Source organism: Ornithorhynchus anatinus, chromosome 14 (genome assembly GCF_004115215.2).
Source record: "Ornithorhynchus anatinus isolate Pmale09 chromosome 14, mOrnAna1.pri.v4, whole genome shotgun sequence".
In the NCBI taxonomy this organism is placed as follows: domain Eukaryota; kingdom Metazoa; phylum Chordata; class Mammalia; order Monotremata; family Ornithorhynchidae; genus Ornithorhynchus; species Ornithorhynchus anatinus.
The window spans coordinates 48,414,941-48,435,334 of NC_041741.1; the positions used below are offsets into that span (position 1 = coordinate 48,414,941).

A 20,394-nucleotide genomic window follows, 5' to 3' on the forward strand; every position below is an offset into this window, starting at 1 on the left:
GCTCCCGGGCTTGGCGGTCCCAGCGACGAAACCAATAGAGATTTCCCAATCCCCTCTCCTCCCTCCAAGGGCTGGCAGCTCCCCGAGGTCGTCCCCGTTCCCCTCCTCCCCCCGGTATCTGGGGCAGGGGCCCGGCCTGACCTCTTGCCCTGCGCCGGTGGGGGGGAGTCCCGGGCCCGGGCACCGATGGCTCGGCAGACAGGCAGGGTGCTTAAAATACTTTATTTCTGTAACTCGGGCCACCCCCCGCCCAAGTTAAAGGCACACTCTGATTGGGAAACACTTGAGCGGGACCCTGCGGGCCCGCCCCGCAGATCCTCCCTGCCCGTGGCTGGGGGGGGAAGCCCCCCGGCCCCCTGAGGATCCCGCCCCCTCTGCAGATTGGGCCGGCTCCACCCCGGGCACGGTCGGGGGGGGCCCCGGAAGAAGCCAGGAGGCCCTGGACGGGACGGGGACACGCCCCCTCCCCGCCCCTCGCATCCGGCTCGGTCCCATCACCCAGGCCCGCGACACCCTTCCGACGGCCGGACGGGGTCCGACGCCTCCCCGCTCGATGCTCAGACGGGCCCCTCGCCCCGTCCTGGTCTGGGGGAGTCGGAGCCTGCAGACCCGGGAGGGCCAGAGACCCGCCCGTTTGGACACGGGCCCCTGCAGACTTGGGGGACCCCAGAAACCGGCCCTTGCAGCCCCTCCTCAGCTCTCCCGCCCCGGGCGCCCTAGACCGGGCCGGGCCACCTTGGGATTCCCGACCGTCGAGTCCCCGGGCGCTGCCGGCGGCGGGCGGCCTGCTCCGACCGGCTGGGGAGGGGAGGGGAGGGGGGGCCCCGACGGGCAGGCCTGCAGGACGGCGGGAGGGGGATGCAGGGCGGGGGGACACGAATAAAGACTTGAGCCCACGATGCTCGACGGCTAAATGAAGCCGCGGCCCAAGGGCCACGGGGAACGAAGTCTCCGTGGGCTTTCGGAAACGGAGGGTTATCCTCTGGGGGAGGGGCGGCCCCCGCCTAGGGAAAAATCTATTAAAGCTGAGGAGACGGGGACGAAACACACATGATTGCATAGCAGCCCGACGGCGGCGGAACGTCACGGGAGACTCGGCCGGTTCTCCGTCATCCGCGGGGAGGGAGGGGAGAGACGGCGGGGACGGTCGGACGGTGGACCGTCGAAACGGCATAGGGCCGGGGCCCGGCGCCTGGCCGGACCGCTCCGGGCCCCAAGAGCAGATCCCGAGAAGAGTTTGGAAGAATCCACGGACGAGCGGTTCGGTCTGGGGCGCTGGGGGAGAGTCCGGGGCGTCGGGTGGTCCGGGCTGGGCCTCCGGAGGGAGAGTCGGGGACGGGGAGGGGAGAATCGGGGGTGTCGGCGGGTCCGTCTCTGACTCTAAGGGGGGTGGGCGTCCGGGAGGGCGACCGGCAGCTGGTTCCTCCAAGCCCCCGGGACCGCCGTTGGAGCCAGGAGTCTTGGGCTGGACAGACTCTGGGGCTGACCTAATGAGAACTCAAGTCCCCCTCGGGGCTGGGGCGGAGAGGAGGAAAGGGGCAGGGAGTGAGCGGCGGCAGAGAATGAAAACAGAAAATAAATCCGCCCCGCTTGGGCGCCCGCGGATAACGGAGAGGCAGCCGAGGGGAAAGCTTCGGGTCCGGGGCCGTCCGGGGGCGGGACCGGCGCGGGCGGAGAGAAGGACGCGGCGGCAGGGCCGGGGAGAGGCGGAGCTACGGCGCCAGCCCACCCCCGGGGCCCTCTGCCGTGAACGGCGCAGGTGGCTCCCGCCCGCCCGCCACCCCCGCGGCCGACAGGGGCCCCGCCGGGGGCCGCCCTGTAAACACTGGACAGTGGAGGCACCTCAGGGGTCCGCCCGGGTCGGACCCCAGCCCGCTCCTCCTCCTCGTGTAAAAGCTATGAAGTTTAAAAAGCAGCACCCGCGGCTGCAGAAATAGAAAACCCCCCACGCGTCGAGCGCGAGCCGTTCCCGGATCCCGCCCCGGAGGGGGCTCGGCCTGGGGACGTCCGACCGGGGGTCTCCCGGCCGAGACCCGCCCGGTCGCGTCGCCGCGTCCGGCGCGGAAAACTCAGCCGGGGGCGGGCGGGCGGGCGTGGGAAGGGCCGGGGGGGCCTCGCTCTCCGGGCGGGGAGCCGTGTCCCCACCCCCGGGCCCCCCGCGCCGTCCGGCCGCCGGAGGTCGAGGCCGCTGGCGTCTTACTTCTGAGGCCTCATCTCCGTCAGCCTCCGGAGGCAGTGCTGTGTGCTCGGCAGGGAGAGGATCAAGTTCACTGTCCGCTTGCCCATCCGGTAGAAGCCGTAGCCCACCAGGCCGAAGAAGGCGACCTTCACGACCAACCTGGAGACTCTGCTGGATATAGAAGGCGGAGGGACGCTGGAAGCGGGAGGAAGAGGAGGAGAGAGTGGGGGAGGTCAGCGGAGGGGCCGCTACCCTCCCCAGGGAACCCGCCCTGGAAAAGCGGGGCTCCCCAGGCGGCCTCTGGCGTACTACGTTTCCGAGGATCCCCGAGGCGAGGACTGGCTTGAAAAGAAGGGCGGGCGGGCGGGGAGCTGGTTACGCTTCTTAAGAAGGCTACGTTATTCACGCTCCAACCACCCCCCTTCACTCCATCTACCCGGGAGAATTGAAGGAAATGTCCGCCTCCCTCCCGTTTTCCCTGCCCGCCCCCTCGTCTCCTTCCCCGCCTTGGGAATCCGGCCCACCGGGGTCCCCCGGCGGGGGGGGGGGGATCTCTCCACGGCCTCGGCTCGCAAGGTCATTCGGGGGCGGCGAGGGGCACCGGGCCGACCGGCGGGGAGACGGACCCCCGTCCCCCAATACCCGCCCGCCCGCCGGGGTCCCCTCCCACCTCATGATCTCTTGGATGTTCAGGTCCAGGCTCCAGTTCTTCTCGATGCCTGGCACGTGGCCCATCCCCACCACGCCCACCACCACGGACGGGACGCACTTCCTGGGCTCCGCTGAGGGCGGCACGGTCGGTCGGACGGCCGGACGGGAAGCCGGAGGGAGGGAAGAAGTCCAGCCGTGTTTGACTCTCCCCCGTTCGGAGCCGAGAGGCCCGAGCTAAGGCCGCTCTCTGCCCCCGCCAAGCCCTGGGCCCCGGAGAGTCGAACACAGCAGCCGCTGGGGACCCCTCAGCTCGCGGGGATCTCGGGGCACAGGGCGGGACGCGGGGGCTGCAACCGGGGGGTTCTGCGGCCCGTCTCGAACCCTCACGTGATCCCCGGGGTACCGACGGGGAGGGCACCGGTGGGTTAAGTGGCTCGCCCGGGGTCACCATCCCTGGGGCGGGGGAGGGCAGGGAGAGGGACACCTGCAGCTCACACGACGACGGGTGACGGAGGGGAAGCTCGTCGTGGGCTTGTCTATTGTCATATTGTCCTCTCCCAAGCGCTTGGTACAGTGCTCCGCACACGGTAAGTGCTCAATAAGTACAACTGAATGAGCGGGGCAGGGGACAGGACATCTTGAGTTCCCCGGGGGGGAAGGGACCGGCAGAGGCTCAACGTGGTCCAGCGGGGTTGGGACACGCCTGTGCAGGCGGACCCTAGCAGGGTCTCGTGGCTCCCGTGCCGGTGCCCCGACCGCCCCCCTTCCCCGGGTCCCGGCGGTCCGGCGCGAGCACCTTGGGAGGCCCGGGGGAGCTCGAGCCGCTTGGCCGCCTGCTTGAGCATGTAGGTCAGGTAGACGTCCCGCTCGGAGACGATGGTGCGGTGCAGGTCCGGGAACTCGCCGATCATCTCCGCCATCATCTGCTCCAGCAGGTCCTTCTGCTTGCACCTCTCCACGTCGTCTTTGCTGAGGGCCGGCCGGCCAGAGAGAAGGGGGGAGGGGGAAACCGAGTCAGGCTCCCCCGGGGACGGTCGCTGGTCGCAGGGGTTCGGATCCCGGGGCCGGCGGGGTCCAAGGAGGCCCAGGATTTCTAACGAGGGCGGTCACGTGACAGCTTCCGTTCGGGGTGGTTGGAAGCGACTTTTCTAACCCGGCCGGGACAGGGGGATCCCGACACGGGTCACAACCCAGGACTGGTGAGAGTCCAGGGCCGTGTCCCACGCTAGTGTCCTCTCCCAAGCGCTCACCACAGTGCCCTGCACGCAGAAAGTGCTCAATCAATACCACCGTTCTCTATAAATAGCACTGTCTCGGCAAAAAGGTTCTTGAAGCGGAGGTGACAGACACGACCGGCCCGCCGATGTCACCTCGGCCCAGCCCAGGGTCACCCCGTCTGCACGGGGGACCCAAACTGTCATGAGGGGAGGGGTCACCCTGTCCTCACAGGGGGACACCCTGCCGCCCCAGCCAAATTCTCATTACGGGAACGTCTAAGACGGCCAGAGGGGAGCTCACAATCGCCCCGGGCTGTGTGGCTCAAACACCCTCGGGGCTGCTGGGGCGCCGCCGCCGAACCCGCCCGCGTACCTGATGGGGTCCGACAGGAAGCACAGCCCCCACGCCAGCTTGACTTTCTGCCAGAAGGAGAGGGCCGCGATGGCCCTCTTAAAGGTCACCGGGATGGGCCTGTCTCCAAGGTGGAACTTGCAGAAAGGGACTTTGCTGGCCTGAAACACAACGCCGGCTCTCCTCGTTCAACGCTCCGGCCCTCGGGCCGCGCCCGCCCCGCCGAGAGCCGGGCCCCCATCCTGGTCTCCCTCCCGTCCCGGGCCCTGGCCCCGGTCCACCCGGGCCCGACCTCGTGGTCCAGCCGGGGGGAGAGGTGGCGGTGGGCACAGCCGCGGCCCCCTCACCTCTTTGAAAGCCTCCCGGAACTCCCCTCCGGGGGCCATGCCCAGCTGCTCCGTGATGTGAGCCGACACCTTCAGCAGCAGCATCTGCATCAGTCCAGACATCACCCCGTTCTGTGGGGAGGGTGAGGGGAAACCATTAGCCCGTTGCGGGGAAAGGGAGGGGAAAAAAACCACTGAAAAGGAGGGTGAGGGGCAAAGATGGGACAGGCCTTCGGTGGAGGGAAAAGAGGGGAAAAAAACCTCGGTAAGGTGGGGGGTGGAGGGAAAAAGCACTGAAAGGGTGGGGGGTCGGAGAGAGGGGAAAACCCTTAGAGAGGTGGAAGAAGAGGGAAAACCATCGGAAAGACGGGAGGAAGGGAAGCCTTTAGAAAGGTGGAGGGGGAAACGAGGGAAAAACCATTTTCGTTACTTGTACTTGTTAAGCGCTTCGGCGGACACAAGTTAATCCGGTGGGACACAGTCCCTGTCCCACACGGGGCTCACAGTCTAAGTAGGAGGGAGTAGGACTTTAACCCCCAGTTTAAAGATGAGCTAACTGAGGCAGAGAGAAGTGAAGTGACTTGTCCAAAGTCACCCAGCGGACAAGTGGCGGAGCCGGGATCAGAAGCCAAGTTCCCCGACTTCCGGGCCCTTTCCCAAAAGGCCGCGCCGCTTCTCGGAAAGATGCGGGGAGGGGAAGCCCTTAGAAAGGTGGAGGGCAAACCACGCGAAGGACGGGGGCACGGGGAAGACCGTAAGACGTGGAGGGCGGATGGACGCTCCCTACCCCACCCGGGATGCGTGGGGGGCGCCTCTGCCTCCCCCGGGGTCCCAGGAGCCCCCGCTGTTGGGGGAGAATCCGGCCCCCCGCCCCCCCACCGAAGCCCCGGGGCCGGCACACCTGCTTGATGGCCTGCTGCAGCTTCTCCAGGTTGATCTCCTTGGCTTCCTTGAGCAGGGTCTTCTCGTCCATCTTCAGCATGGACACCCGGTACTGGCAGAGCTCCACCACCACCACGTCCGGCTGCACCTCCTGGATGGTCTGGCCCGGGGTGGCGGCGGGGGGGAGAACGGAGACACCGGGTCCGCGCGGGGGGACGGGGATGCCCCGTCCGGGCCCGACCCCCACCCTGGCCCCAACGGGAGCTGCCCGTTTCGCCGTGGATGGGCTGGGGGCTCCCATCCCCAGTGGGTGTATTAAGCGCTGAGTACAGTGCTCTGCGCACAGTGAGTACTCCGTACTGGGAGAGCATCACCTTGCCTGAAGGACTCCTTAAAGCTCCCTAGCCCCCCAGAGGGAGAACTGCCAATCAATTACCCCCCGACCCCCACCACCCCGTGCCAATCTAAGGGCTCCCTGCTCCCCAGGCTCTCCTGCCCTGACAGGGGCACTTACTGAACGCCACTTCCCATCAACCCCCGGCCCAGGGAGCGGCAAGAAGGCTGGGCCTCTCCTCGGGGGGAACGGTGGAATCAGGGAGGAGGGGGTGGGGTCACCCCGGGAGGGAAGGGTTTAAGATGGGGTTCCAAAAACCAGGCCGGGCATCCTCGCCCGCCCCATTATACCTTCACCACATCCCGCTTGCTGTCGTCGCTGAAGTGGGCCGTGCCCACCACGTACACTTTGCTCCCCTCTTCGGTCACCAGCTCCGTCACCGTGCCCGGCAGACTGGGTTGTTTCTGTCTCTTTTTCATCTTCATTTCCAGGAGGATCTTAAGAGCGTCTGCATCCGCTGAGCGGGGGGGGGACAAAGAACTTGAAAGCCCAACGCCCAGATGCCAGAGGCCCGGAAGCTCTGATCCCCACCCGGGGCCGAGGCTCTCGGTACAGCCTCGCGTCTGCAACTGGTTTCTGGGAAAACCTTTACGTGTGTCAACCGACCCTCCCCGCCCATTCTCCCGGCCTCCGCTCCAATCAACGGAGAGCACCGTACTAAGCGCATTGGAGAGAAGCAGCACGGATCCGCGGAAAGAGCACGGGCTGGGAGTCGGGGGACTAACCCCGGCTCAGCCAACTGCTTGCCGTGTGACCTTGGATGAGTCACGTCACTTCTCCGTGCCCCATTTCTCCAACTTGGGCTGTGAGTCCCACAGGGGACAGGGATCGGGTCCAACCTAATCGCCCCGGCCCCGGACTCCAACGCTTCCAACGGTGTGTGACAAGCGCTTAACAAATACCGTATGAAAGCAAAAACCAATCATCAAAAACCCCCCACAGTACAACAGAACCGGTAGACGCGATCCCCGTCCGCGAGGAGCTTGTAGTCTAAAGGGGGAGACGGACATTCCCATCAGTTACAGAGAGGGCAAATAAATATCGTACGGGGGAAAGTTTCAACAAGCGAACGTACAGAGGTTCTGTGACTCGTCGGGAGCTTCTTTCGGACCATCTTCCGGCGCCTCGGGGGCCGGTTCCCCGGAAGCCTGCAAAGAGTCAGCAACCGAGTCAGAGGGCAGCAGGAGGTGGGGACGGGACGGGGAACGTGACACATAATGGCCCGCTCTGACCGATACCGTCGTCCGAAATATGGTATTTACTAAGCGTCCGCTGGGCGCGGCGCTCTGTACCAGGCTCCTGAGACAGCACGACAGAGGCCCGAGGCGTGGACCCCTGCCCACGAGGAGCTTCCACCCTATCGGGGCAAGAAGCAGAAGGATATTTATAAAGAGTGGACTGGAGGCAATCACGGAGGGGCCAATTCAATCCCTCCAGAGCCGCAAGTCCTGAGGATGAGAAGCGGCGAGGCCCGGGAGAAAGAACCTGGGAGGCAGAGGTCGTGGGTTCTATTCCCGGCTCGGCCTGCTGTGTGACCTTGGGCACTTCCCTGGGACTCAGTTTCCTCGCCTGTAAAACGTGCCCTCCCCCTTAAGACCGTGAGCTCCGTGTGGGACAGAGGCTATGTCTGACCTGGCATTTGCCCCAGTGTTTAGTACCGTGCCTGGCACTGCTGAACAAATACCACTATTATTAATAATAATATTAATAACAGATATGCTAGTGTAGGAAGTGGTGGTGGTGGGCTCCTGGTAGGGTGAGAGCACTGTACCACAGTCCTCTAGACTGTGAGCTCATTGTGGACAGGGATTGCCACTGTTTATTGCTGTGTTGTACTTAGTACAGTGTGCTAAGTACAGTGCTCTGCACACGGTAAGCGCCTAATCAATACGATCGAATGAATGTACCAGGCACTCGGGGGACAGGCCGGAGCAGTTAGAGTCCTCTAGACTGTAAGCTCGTTGTGGGCGGGGGATGTCTCTCTTTATTGTTATAGTGTACGCTCCCAAGCGCTTAGTACAATGCTCTGCACACGGTAAGTGCTCAATAAATACATAAATACGAGAGGAACACAGCCTAAGATCAGCTTGTATCTTAGTATAGTGCCTGGCACGTAGTAAGCACTTAACAAACACCATAATAAAAAGTTAAATATATACATGGCTCCTCACGGGGCCTAAAACCCTTCAGACGGCTCCTCCCCCTCCGAAATCTGGAGTCGCGGTGACCTTGAACCTGCTCCACGCCGGCCACTGACCTCGGGTCCCCGATCTGAAAATTCCTGAATTGTCTCCTGTCCCGCCCAGGCCAGCTCCGCCCCAACCGTCACCCACACTCCAGAGGTAACTGAGGTACTTGTTAAGCGCCTTCTCGGGGCCAACCACCGTACTGAACGCTGTGATGGTCGGTCAGTCAGTCCACTGTACTTACTAAGCACTTACTGTGTGCAGAGCGCCGTACTGAACGCTGGGACAGTCGGTCAGTCAGTCCGTTGTATTTATCGCGTGCTTACTGTGTGCAGAGCACTGTACTAAGAGCTGGGGCGAGCACAACATATAGATCATCAGTCTCTGTCCCCCCCCCGGGGCTCACAGTCGAAGTGGGAGGGAGAAGAGGTAAGGAATCCCCATTTTCCGGCTCGGGAGACCGAAGGTCAAAGGTCCAGGGAGGAGATGGCACCGAAGCAGATCCGGGGAAGGCTGCACCCCTACGGTCGGGAGGCCGAGATGCCCTCGAGGGAAAACTCTTCTGAGATGAGTCCTACGCCGGAAAGGGAAGATCCACCTGTATCCCACCCTCAGCCCCCTGCCCCTCGTCATACCACCCGGGGCTGCTCCTCCTGCATGGCGGGGCGGCAGGCTGGGTCCACCGGGAGACAGCGGCCTGGGAAAACACAAACACGAGAAGGGCTGCAGAGACCAGAGGAGGACAATCCCAGCCTCCCCGTGCCCTCAGGGCAACGATTTGGGGAGGGAGGGGGGAGGGCAGGCTGGCAAATGGAGACGGGGAATCTGGGGGTGGGAGCACTGGGGCCCCCAACCCGATCCTACCCCAGACTCCCTCGGGCAGCTCACGTGGCGGGCTGGCGTAGAGGTAAGAAGAGCAAGGGCCTGTGTTCTGATCCCGGCCTCACCCCTTATCTGCTGCCGTGCCAGTCGCTTCACTTCTGTGACTCCTTACCGTTGGCTCGAAAGTAGTCTTGCCCCCCTCACCCGGCCTCTCTTCATTTCCTACTCCAACCCAGCCCGCTCACTCGGCTCCTCGAATGCCAACCTACTCCCTGTACCTCGATCTCGTCCATCTCACCGCCGATCCCAGGCTCGCCTCCCGCCTCTGGCCCGGAATGCCCTCCCCCTTCCTAGCCCCATTCTCCCTACCTTCAGCGCCTTACTGGTACAGATTTACTCTCCCCCGAGAGGCCGGCCCCAGCTAGGCTTTCATTTCCTCATTTCCCGCTCATTTCTGTGTCACCCTTGCGCTTGGATTTTTACCACACTGTGTGGCTTAGTGGAAAGAGCGAAGGCTTGGGAGTCAGGGGTCATGGGTTCTAATCCCGACTCTGCTGTGTGACTTCGGGCAAGTCACTTCTCTGGGCCTCAGTTACCTCATCTGTAAAATGGGGATTGACTGAGCGCCCCACGTGGAACATCCTGATTAGCCTGTATCTAGCCCAGTGCTTAGAACAGTGCTTGGTACATTGTATTTAAGAAACACCATCATTATTATTATTATTATACCCTTTATTCAGCCCACCCTCAGCCCCACAGCACTTTCGTGCGTTATCTGTATATTCATGTCTGTCACCCTCTGCTAGACCGTAAGCTCCTCGTGGACAGGGAACGTATCTATGAACTCTGTTATGCTATACTCTCTTACCTCAAGACCTCTGACTCCCAGGGTCGAGGTCCTTCCACCAGACCCCGCTGCTCCCCTGGAAGAGGTGGCTTTAGGGGAAGCTTCTACGGAAATCCCCGGTTGTATTTATTGAGAACCTGCAGATCACTGCACTAAGTGCTTGGGAGTGTGCCCGGGAGTTAGAGACATGGTCCCCGTCCTCAAGGAATTTATAATCTAGCAGGACTGTAGACTAGACTCCACCCAGGCCCCGACACTTGGCTAATTTGCTGATCTGAGGTTGAAGGAAGAGGAGAAGCCCATTGGTTCCCCGCGCTCTCCCGCCTGCTCCCCCCTCCACCCCGCCACCTGTCCACTCCGCCTCCCCCGGCAACCCCAGGGCTGCTGGACTCAGGGAGAAGCTCTGCCAGAGTCAGATTAAATCTGTTTCCTTCTTGGCTTCCGTTTGAAACGAAAGATGAAGCGCCCTGGGGGAGGGCGGGAGAGAGAGAGAGGAGCAGAGATGCCTTTCGCGGGACGCTTTGGCAGCCAACGAGAAATGGACACGTTGCCCTGGAACCACGCTCCGCCCGCGAGGCGGGCCGGCTCCGGGCACGGTACGGTCCGCCCGGCACAGAGCGTTCTGCCCCTAGTAAAGCATCCTTCGCTCCCAACCCTGGCACGGAGTGTGTCTTCGGGAATCGTTTGCGTAGTGTCGGGTGCCCACAAAGCCCTGAAGGATGGGTGTGTGTGTGTGTGGGGGGGGGGGGTGTCTGTGTGTATTTCTGGGGGTGGGAAAATTCTGGTCTGAGCTCAGTGACCCCTGTTACAGAAGGAAAGGTTTGTGGGGGCGGAGAGGGGAGGAAGGTGTGGGAACGGGCGAGGGTTGGCAGCAACGGCAGCGAAGTGGTTTCTGAAATCAAAGGTGAAGCCAGGGGGTTTACTTGAAGACTGAGGGTGATGCATTAGGGTAGGGGAGGGAAGTCCTGCCCTTCCGAGTCCAAGAGTGATGCAACTCGGAGGCCTAGTGCCCGGGGGGTCGATCTGGCGGGGGAGAGGCTGAGCAAAGGAGCCAACATGAGTGTCTGCAGCCAAACACCCGACCCCTGGCAAACGGCCACCCGGACAGAGGGAAAACACGTCCCGTCGCCTCTGCCACCCCCACACCCCGCCTTACGGCTCTGAGGACGCAGAGAAGGCAAACACTGGAGGATTTGGAGGAGGAAATATTGGACGACATGCGGGAGGTGGGGGTGGAGGCATCTGTTAAGCTCTTACTATGTTCCAGGTGCTGTACTAAGCGCTGGGGTGGAGACAAGGAAATCAGGTTGGACGCAGTCCCCGTCCCACATGGGGCCCACGGTCTTCATCCCCATTTTACAGGTGAGGGAACTGAGGCCCGGAGACGTGACTTGCCCAAGGTCACACAGCAGACAAGGGGTGGAGCCGGGATCGGAACCCAGGTCCTTCTGACTCCCGGGCCCGTGCTCTATCCACGAGGCTCTGCTGCCCCCGACAGCCGAGAGACCGTCCAAAACAACACAACCGTCTGGAGAAGCACAGGAGAGTTACCGGTCTCAGAACAAGGTAAACGGGTTCCAATAATACACCCTGTGGTGATTCTTATGTGCCAAGCACTGAACTAAGTGTTGGGGCAGATACAGGATGGTCAGGCTGGAGCAGTCCCTGTCCCCCGTGGGGCTCACGATCTAAGTAATAGAAGATTTTGAAAGGATTTTTCTGGTTTGTTTTTTTTTGCGTACTTTATTTTTGAAGTGACAGCGTCCATATCCCGTACAGCAAAGAAGCACTTTGGTGGGCTATCAGATTAGAGGTCCGCCATTATCTCTGTTAAATAAATCCATCTGCCAGGATGCAATGCTACACGTTGCGATGGGCTTTTATCTCTTTACTCAAACCAGTCAAAATACTTCACTGGTGGAGGAGAGGACGAGAGGTGTGCAAATCAAAGTGAATGTGGCAACTGGATGCAGGCACTCCCCAGAAGAAAATCGAGAGCAGAACCCGCCTCTCGGCTGCTTCCAAGACAGGCAGGGCCCTAGAGCGGCAAAAGGGAGCCGAACTTCTTTTCCAGCTGCTTCTAGAGCAGGAGGACCCTTCAAGCATCTCTGGAAGTGGAGCTGGTCTCCCTGCCACTTTGACTAGAAGGTTCAGGGGGCCGGGCTCCAGAGAGCGAGCCCCTTCCCACCGAAGGGCTGTAATTTCAGCAAGTAATTAATCCCTCCAACTCCACCCCCCCCCCCACTCAAGCTCAAATATTTATGGGTCCATCCCCTGCCCCCCAAAGCCTCCGTCCGTCGACTCGTCCCGCCATCCCCACGAGGCCGGGAAAGGGGACCCCACCGGCCGGCCCCGGGGACGGTCGGCAGCGGGAGGCCCCGCTGCCCGCCCGGTACGGCAGGAGGGTCAACGTCTTACCAAAACTGCTCGGGAAGTGGGCGGCGGGCCCTGAAAACACTCCAACTCCCGGCCCGGGCACCCAACTCCCCACAGAGGGCGAGCAGAAAGTGGAGACCTTGGTTGAGGGGGACGTTGAGGTCGGTAATGACCAAGCCTATGTCTTCTCCCTCCCAACAACTGCCACAGAATCAACGCCCAACACAGGCCTGGGACGTGGGGCAAAAGCAACGTGGGAGGCGGCGGACCGGGGAGACCCCCCCCACCCCATTTTGGGTGCCAGCCTGTCCCCGCAGCCCCCAGCCCCTCGCAAAACGTCCGGGAGCCTTCCTTCTCCAGGGAAGGGAGGAGGGAGAGGAGAGGAAGAGCTCGGAGCGGGCAGACGACAGGGTGGTCCGGGAGGACGAGTCGGATGGACAGAGGGGACCGAGGGGCGGTGGCAGAGAGAGGTGGTGAAAGCTCCTCTTGGTGACTCAAGCTGAAAAAGGAAACGGAAAGAAGAGAGACAGACGGGTGCCCGGGGAGAAGCGGCAGGCAGGAGGGGAGAGGACTGTGCTGTAGTAATAACCACAACGATTACGGTACTTGTTAGGCACTTACTGTGTGCCAAGCACTGTTTTAAACGCTGAGGCAGATACAAGTTAATCGGGTTGGACACAATCCCTGTCCCACATGGGGCTCACACTCTTAACCCCCATTTTACAGATGAGGTAACAGGCCCGGAGAAGTCAAGTGACTTGCACAAGGTCACACAGCAGACACGTGACAGAGTCGGGACTAGAACCCAGGTCCTTCTGACTCCCAAACCTGTGCTTTCCCCACTAAGCCATGCTTAGAACTCTCCCGAGTGCTTAGAACAGTGCTCTGCACCACAAGTCAGTGCTCATTAAATACCCCCGAGGGGCTGATTGGGGTATTTGGGAGGAGGGGCTGGGAGAAGGGGGATGGAGGCGGCCGAGGACTTCAGATCTAGGGAAAGACAAAGCGGAATTTAACAGACGGCACAGAGGAGGAAGGAAGGAAGAGGGGACGGGCATTTCTGGATAGACAGAGCAACCGATCCACAGAGACACCCAGACAGACGGGGGATGGTTGAGATCTGGGGGTGAGAAGAGGAGGAGATTTCAGGGAGACACAAAGAGGCGTGAAGAGGGAAAGGGCGGAGGGCATTTCCGCTGGCCTCTCTCCAACGCTTGGTGTCGGAGGGCTTTGCACGCGGTAAGCGCTCAATAAATACGACTGAATAAATGAACGAATGGTGAGGCGGCCAGTGATCGGAGAGGAATCGTTAGTTTCCTTTCTCTTGGCCGACAGCACCGAAGGTCGGGACGGCGCCACGGAGGAAGGCAGGGCTTCTAGGAATCGTTCGTCCGCTGAGCTCACGCCTCGAGGGGTCTCGGGGGTGAGAGGGAACCTGGGTGCTTTGGAGACCCTGGGGTTCTGGACTGGTGGGAAGTGGAAGGGGGGACTAGGGGGCGGTTTTTCCACAGCCCTCATGCCGGACCTGTGAACTCCTGCTTCACGAGACTCAGGAGAAGCTCTAATAATAACAATGTTGGTATTTGTTAAGCGCTTACTATGTGCAGAGCACCGTTCTAAGCGCTGGGGGAGATACAGGGTCATCAGGTTGTCCCATGGGAGGCTCACGGTCTTCATCCCCATTTTACAGATGAGGTCACTGAGGCACAGAGAAGTTAAGTGACTTGCCCACAGTCACACAGCTGACGAGTGGCAGAGCCGGGATACGAACCCATGATCTCTGACTCCCAAGCCCGGGCTCTTTCCACTGAGTCACGTGGCTTCTCAATTAATAATAATTGATAATAATGACTGCGGTATTTGTTAAGCTCTATGGGCCAGACACTGAACTAAGCGCTGGGTTGGCTACCAGCAAATCGGGTTGGACACGATCCCTCGTCCCACATGGGGCTCACAGTCTCAATCCCCATGTGACGGATGAGGAAACCGAGGCACAGAAGTGCAGTGACTTGCCCAAGGTCACACAGCAGACAAGTGACGGAGCCGGGATTCGAACCCATGACCTCCTCTCAGGCCTGTGCTCCATCCACTACGCCACGCTGCTTCTCTAAGACGATCGACCGACCGGTTAATTGATTTCTGATCCGCAGATAAGAGAGGCGGAGCGAAGACCCCCCCCCGCTACAGCCTTCCGGGTTTGGGATTTCCGGGCGGCCCGCCTCCCCGACCGCCGCTCCCGCCCTGACCCCGGCCTACCTCTTCCGACGTCTGGCTGTGCTCAGCAGCTTGGCGTCGGGGGCTTCCTGCCCGGCCCGGCCCTCCTCCCTGGGCGCTCCCGTCCGCTCGACCCGATCTGGACGACAAAGCGCGGAGTCGGCCGGTGCCCCCGGCTCTCGCCCGCCCGGTCACCGCGGAGGACGGGCCGGGGAGGGCCGACCGGACGGACTGAAGACGGGACCCGGGGCCAGAGAAGAGGCAGGGCATCTCCCACCCCGCTCCCCGCCACAGGCGGGACGGTCCCCGTCGGGCCAAGATAAATAAACCAAAGGCCACAGAGTCCCCGCGTGGAACTGTGCAAACACCCGGGAGAAAGCGCCCGAGATGCCAACGTGGAGACAACTGGTCCGTCTCCTTCAACGCGAATGTCACTTTTCTTTTGGGATTTCTTGGCCAAATTTGGCAACTGCGAGGAACCTCTCTTCCGCCTCCCCCCGCCAGGCTTCCCTTCCCTCCTGCCAACCCCCTCCCCATCCCCGGAAGGGCTGTTCCCCACCTGACTGCGGGGTGCCTTGGAGAGACCCTGATGGCAGCGTGGCTGGCTGTGAGACTTTGGGCAAGTCGCTTGACTTCTCTGTGCCTCAGTTACCTCATCTGTAAAATGGGGATGAAGACTGTGAGCCCCACGTGGGATGACCTGAACACCCTGCATCTCCCCCAGTGCTTAGAATGGTGCTCGGCACATAATAAGTGCTCAACAAACACCATCATCACCATCATCATATCAAGCCCTCCCGGCCCGAGCTCAGCCGCCCCTGGACACCCCCACCCCCACAGCAATTCATTCATTCACTCATATAATCCTATCTATTGAACGCTGTGTGCAAAGCACTGTACCAAGCACTTGGGAAAGTACACTACAACAATAAACAGACACATTCCCTGTCCACAATGAGGTGACAGACCAGAGGGGGGACACAGATATCAATATAAGCACATTACAGATAGGTGCACAAGTCATTTTATTTATTTACATGAATGTCTGCCTTCCCCTCTAGAATGTGAGTTAATTGTGGCTAGGGAATGTGTCTCATTATTATATTGTACTCTCCCAACAGTTTGGACACAATCTCTGTCCCACAAGGGGCTCGCAGTCTTAATCCCCATTTTACAGATGAGGGAACTAAGGCCCAGAGAAGTAAAATGACCTCCCCGAAGCCCCAGAGCAGAAAAGTGGCCAAGCCGGGATTAGACCCCAGCTCCTTCTGACCGCCAGGCCTGGGCTCTATCCATTAGGCCACTCTGCTTCTCCCCCCTCCTCCTCCTCCCCACAAGAACGCAAGGAGAAAATCCACCATCAGGATGTGGGTTCCCCGCTTCGCAGACGCATTAGTTTTCAGAGCGCAGATCCCCACCAAAGCCCAATCCGATCTGCTCCTCTCTAACCTCCTCGCCAACCTCCTGCTCGCGGCCTCCTGCCTGGAACTCCTTCCCCCTTCACGTTCGGCTCAGCCCATCTTCTTAACCCTTCTGAAATCATCTCTCTCCCGGGAGGCCTTCCCTGGTTAGTTTCTAATTCTTTCCTTTGTTCGATCATATTTAATTCTCCCCCAGTTTATGTCCTCCAGTTTCCGGTCACTTTAGCCCTTACTCACAACTCTCTTCCCCCACATATATGCTTATTTACCCATCAACCGGTGGCATTTACTGAGCTCTTACTGTGTGCAGACCACTGAACTAAGTGCTTGGGAGACTGTCCGCGACCCCCCACGACAACCCGGTGATCCTCCCCGACCGTCCGCTCACGGGGCAGCGTCCTCTGGTCGGTGCGCAGGGTCGGCCGAGAGGCCTCCCTGTCTGTCGGTCTCTGTCTCTGTATTTTCTAGCTGCCTTCATTTGATTTCCCCGTGAAAGACAAAGGGAGGGAGGCGAGGTGGCCGGCTCGTTGGCTCGTTACGTGTCCGGGCCCCTGGATGGCGGGATGGCGGGCGGGGATTCTCCCCAGAAGGGAGGGCGCCTGATCGACAGGGGCTGCACGGCGAGGACCGACAGACGGACACATGGATGGACGAGGATGGACGAGAAGGCCCGGGGAGGGGACGGGGGTGCGGTGCAGAAGGATAGGGAGGACGGGCCGGGGGGATCCGTTCAATCGTATTTACCGAGCGCTTAACTGCGTGCAGAGCACTGTACTAAGAGCTCGGTGGAGTGGGACAGAAGAAGAGACAAGGCCATTCGCCGGGCAGGACGCGGTGGTGGAGGCTGGGTGGGGGACTTGGGGGAGATGTGGGCGTGGGGGGCCGAAGCCATCCCCGTCCTGGGGGACAAAGGGTCCGGTGTCCGGCGAGGCCCCCCCCGGGGGGAGTCCGGCCGGTCTCCTTTCTGAGGATGGGCCTTTCCTCCGCCTTTCCCGCCGACCCGACGCTCACTTCCTCCTTCTCCTCCGCCCCTGCCCTCCCCTCCCAACCCCTCCCCCCGGACACTGGGGCCACGTCAGGAGACAACGACCGACACACGGCTGCTCCTGGGATGTCACAAACACACACACACACACAAATACTGGAGATCAGGAAAGGCCCAGGCTCCTGATCTCGTTCTTTCCCCTCTCCTACGCACACATACACACACAAACACAAATACTGGAGATCAGGAAAGGCCCGGGCTCCTGAGCTCGTTCTTTCCCCTCTCTGTGTTACACAAACACAAACACAAATACTGGAGATCAGGAAAGGCCTGGGCTTCTGATCTCGTTCTTTCCTCTCTCTCTCACACACACATACCCCTACACACAAACACACAAAAACACAAATACTGGAGATCAGGAAAGGTCGGGGCTCCTGATCTCGTTCTTTCCCCTCTCCTACACACATACACACAAACACAAATACTGGAGATCAGGAAAGGCCCGGGCTCCTGATCTCGTTCTTTCCTCTCTCTCACACACACATACCCCTATACACACGAACACAAATACTGGAGATCAGGAAAGGCCTGGGCTCCTGATCTCGTTCTTTCCCCTCTCTCTCTCCCACACACGTACCCCTACACACCTACAAACACACCCACACACCCCTAGACACACACAAATACTGGAGATCAGGAAAGGCCAGGGCTCCTGAACTCGTTCTTTCCCCTCTCTCTCTCACACCCCCACCCCCACCCAAACCCTACACACACACACACACACACACACACTCTGCAAGCACACTGGAGATCAGGAAAAGCTTGCACTCCCAAGCTCATTCTTTTCTCTGCTTCTTTCTCACTCTCTCTCACACCCCCCCCCTACAAACACACCCCCTGCACACACTGGAGATCGGGAAAGGCCTGGCCTCCCGAGCTCCCTCTTTTCTCTCTCTCACACGCACAGACACCCTCTGACACCCAGGAAGGAAGGACGGGATAAAAAGCCAGCCAACCTGCGCCCCAGCTTAGACTGCGAGCCCGTCGATGGGCAGGGTCGGTCTCTATCTGTTGCCCATCGCGAGCGCTTAGGCCAGTGCTCGGCGCAGAGGAGGCGCTCATTAAATACGACTGAATGGGAAGAAATGAGAATAACGAGGGCTCTGGTGGAGCGCTGCTTCTGTGCTCCCTCTTCTAAGGCCGGGGGTGGACACCCCGAGGAGGACCAACCCGGCCACTGTGGGGGTTCCCCCAAAGGGGGCCTTCCCTCCCCCCCCCCCCACCCGCCTCCTTTGGGGCTCCTTTTGCAAGAAAGGTGGGGAGCCGAGCCCTTTCCTAATAATAATCATCCAGTCGGTATCTGCTAAACGCTTCCTAGGTGCCGAGCGCTGTTCTAAACGCCGGGGGAGATAGGGGTCGTCCCACGTGGGGCTCCCGGTCCTCATCCCCATTTCCCAGAGGAGGTCACCGAGGCCCCGGGAAGTGACTTGCCCACGGTCCCCCGGCTGACGAGTGGCAGAGGCGGGATTCGAACTCATGATTCGGGACGCCCAAGCCCGGCTTCCTTCCAGCGAGCCGCGCCGCGCCGCGCCTTGCCGCAGGACTGGCCAAGCGGGGCCCAGTGTGGCCCACCCGGGCGGGCCCCGGAGGCTGCCGGGAGATTAGCCTGGGGGCTCCCGACGTGGCAGTCCCCGGCGGCCGCCTCGGGCCGGGAAGAAGTCGCCCCGTCGGGCCGGCCCTCTCCCCTCTCCGTCCCCACCTCCTCCCAGCCTCGAGCCCCCTCTGCCCGGTCCGGCTCCCCTACCTGAGCGGGCGGCGGCGGCCCCTCAGCCGGCCCACACGCCGGATTAGTCATCCCGGCCGGGCGGGGAGGGCAGGGCCGGAGCCGCCGAGGGCCGAGGCCGGGCCGCGCGGCATGCCGGGATTTGTAGTTCTCCCCCTCCCCTCGCCGCGCGGCCCCGCCCGGGAGCGCCGGGGGGCGGGGACTACAATACCCAAGAGGCCGCGCGGCGCCGGGCCCAGGCCGCCGACTACAATACCCAGGGGGCAGCGCGGCGGCGGCGGCGTCTGGCCTCTGGCCTCTGGGAGGGGAGGACGGTCCTGAGGGGAGCGAGGCCCGGAGGCCTTTCCCCCTTTGCCCCCCTGGGCCTTTTCGCACACCCTTTGTCCCCGAGGCACAGCACGGGGCTCAGTGGCAAGAGCCCCGGCTTGGGAGTCAGAGGTCGTGGGTTCTAATCCCTGCCCCTTGTCGGCTGTGTGACTTTGGGCAAGTCGCTTCACTTGTCGGGGCCTCAGTTCCCTCCTCTGGAAAATGGGGATGAAGCCTGGGAGCCCCACGGGGGACCACCTGATGACCCTGGATCTCCCCCAGCGCTTAGAACAGTGCTCTGCACATAGGAATCACTTAACAAATACCAACATTATTATTATTATTATTAGCTGTGTGACTGTGGGCAAGTCACTTCACCTCTCTGGGCCTCAGTTTCCTCCTCTGGAAAATGGGGATGAAGCCTGGGAGCCCCACGGGGGACAACCTGATGACCCTGGATCTCCCCCAGCGCTTAGAACAGTGCTCTGCACATAGGAATCACTTAACAAATACCAACATTATTATTATTATTAGCTGTGTGACTGTGGGCAAGTCACTTCACCTCTCTGGGCCTCAGTTCCCTCCTCTGGAAAATGGGGATGAAGCCTGGGAGCCCCACGTGGGACCACCTGATGACCCTGGATCTCCCCCAGCGCTTAGAACAGTGCTTGGCATATAGGAATCGCTTAAAAAATACCAACATTGTTATTAACTCTGTGACTTTGGGCAAGTCGCTTCACTTCTCTGGGCCTCAGTTTCCTCATCTGTAAAATGGGGATGAAGCCTGGGAGTCCCATATGGGACAACCTGATGACCCTGTATCCACTCCAACGTTTAGAACAGCGCTCGGCACCTAGGAAGCGCTGAACAAATACCAACATTATTATTATTATTACTTAGCCGTGTGACTCTGGGCTAGTCGCTTCACTTCTCGGGGCCTCAGTGACCTCATCTGTAAAATGGGGATTAAGATGTGGGACAACCTAATTACCTTCTATCTACCCAGTGCTTAGAAGTAGTGCTTGGCACATAGTGCTTAACAAATATCAATATTATTAGAAAGGGGGCATCCCGCTGCTGCTACGTAGTTGATGGCCCCGCACACTTTAAGGGCTCGGTACAGTCTCTGCCCACCATTGCCCAAACAATAAGGAGGCAAGAGGCTAGCGGGAATTCTGGACGGAGTCAATGCCTTTAAACTGGAGGGGCAGTTTTCGGTTCCCCCCCAGGAGTGGAAGGAGAGTTTTGGAGTTCTGGGAAGGGCTGGCGACCGCTCGGTTATAATGATGATGACGATGACAGGAATGCAGTCGGGCCTATGAGACACGGGTTGCATTCTCGACCAAACAACAGCGTTAGGGAAAGCTTTAGATTTAGGACTCTCGCCATATCCACTGGGCTTGCATGCACCCAAACCACTTATTTTGACCCCGATCATGTTCTATAATAATAA

The 20,394-nt window shown here is 60.7% G+C and overlaps 1 protein-coding gene across 2 annotated transcripts; it reads right to left on the bottom strand.

The window, feature by feature from the left end:
* Positions 1-346: 346 nt before the first annotated feature.
* Positions 347-18,737, bottom strand: TRABD (TraB domain containing). Of its 2 annotated transcripts, XM_029079211.2 has the most exons (13): positions 18,657-18,737; positions 15,006-15,103; positions 14,489-14,585; positions 8,823-8,884; positions 7,077-7,149; positions 6,292-6,458; positions 5,627-5,767; positions 4,747-4,857; positions 4,421-4,560; positions 3,627-3,799; positions 2,850-2,961; positions 2,201-2,374; positions 347-1,515 (listed from the first exon to the last, which is right to left on the bottom strand). In XM_029079211.2, the coding sequence occupies exons 4-13, from the start codon at positions 8,844-8,846 to the stop codon at positions 1,488-1,490; spliced, it is 1,143 nt and encodes a 380-aa protein (XP_028935044.1). In that variant the 5' UTR covers positions 8,847-8,884; positions 14,489-14,585; positions 15,006-15,103; positions 18,657-18,737; the 3' UTR covers positions 347-1,487. The 2 variants fall into 2 exon arrangements, with proteins under 2 accessions (XP_028935044.1, XP_028935045.1); XM_029079212.2 differs by lacking the exon at positions 15,006-15,103 and having other exon boundaries at positions 18,657-18,720.
* Positions 18,738-20,394: the final 1,657 nt, after the last annotated feature.

Excerpts from the sequence above, each read along its gene's own strand:
- TRABD (XM_029079211.2), bottom strand. The coding sequence starts at position 8,846 with ATGCAGGAGGAGCAGCCCCGGGTG. Across the intron at positions 6,459-7,076 it reads CGACGAGTCACAGAACCTCT|CGGATGCAGACGCTCTTAAG; the intron begins GTACGTTCGCTT and ends CCCCCCGCTCAG. Across the intron at positions 4,858-5,626 it reads TGCAGCAGGCCATCAAGCAG|AACGGGGTGATGTCTGGACT; the intron begins GTGTGCCGGCCC and ends CCCTCCCCACAG.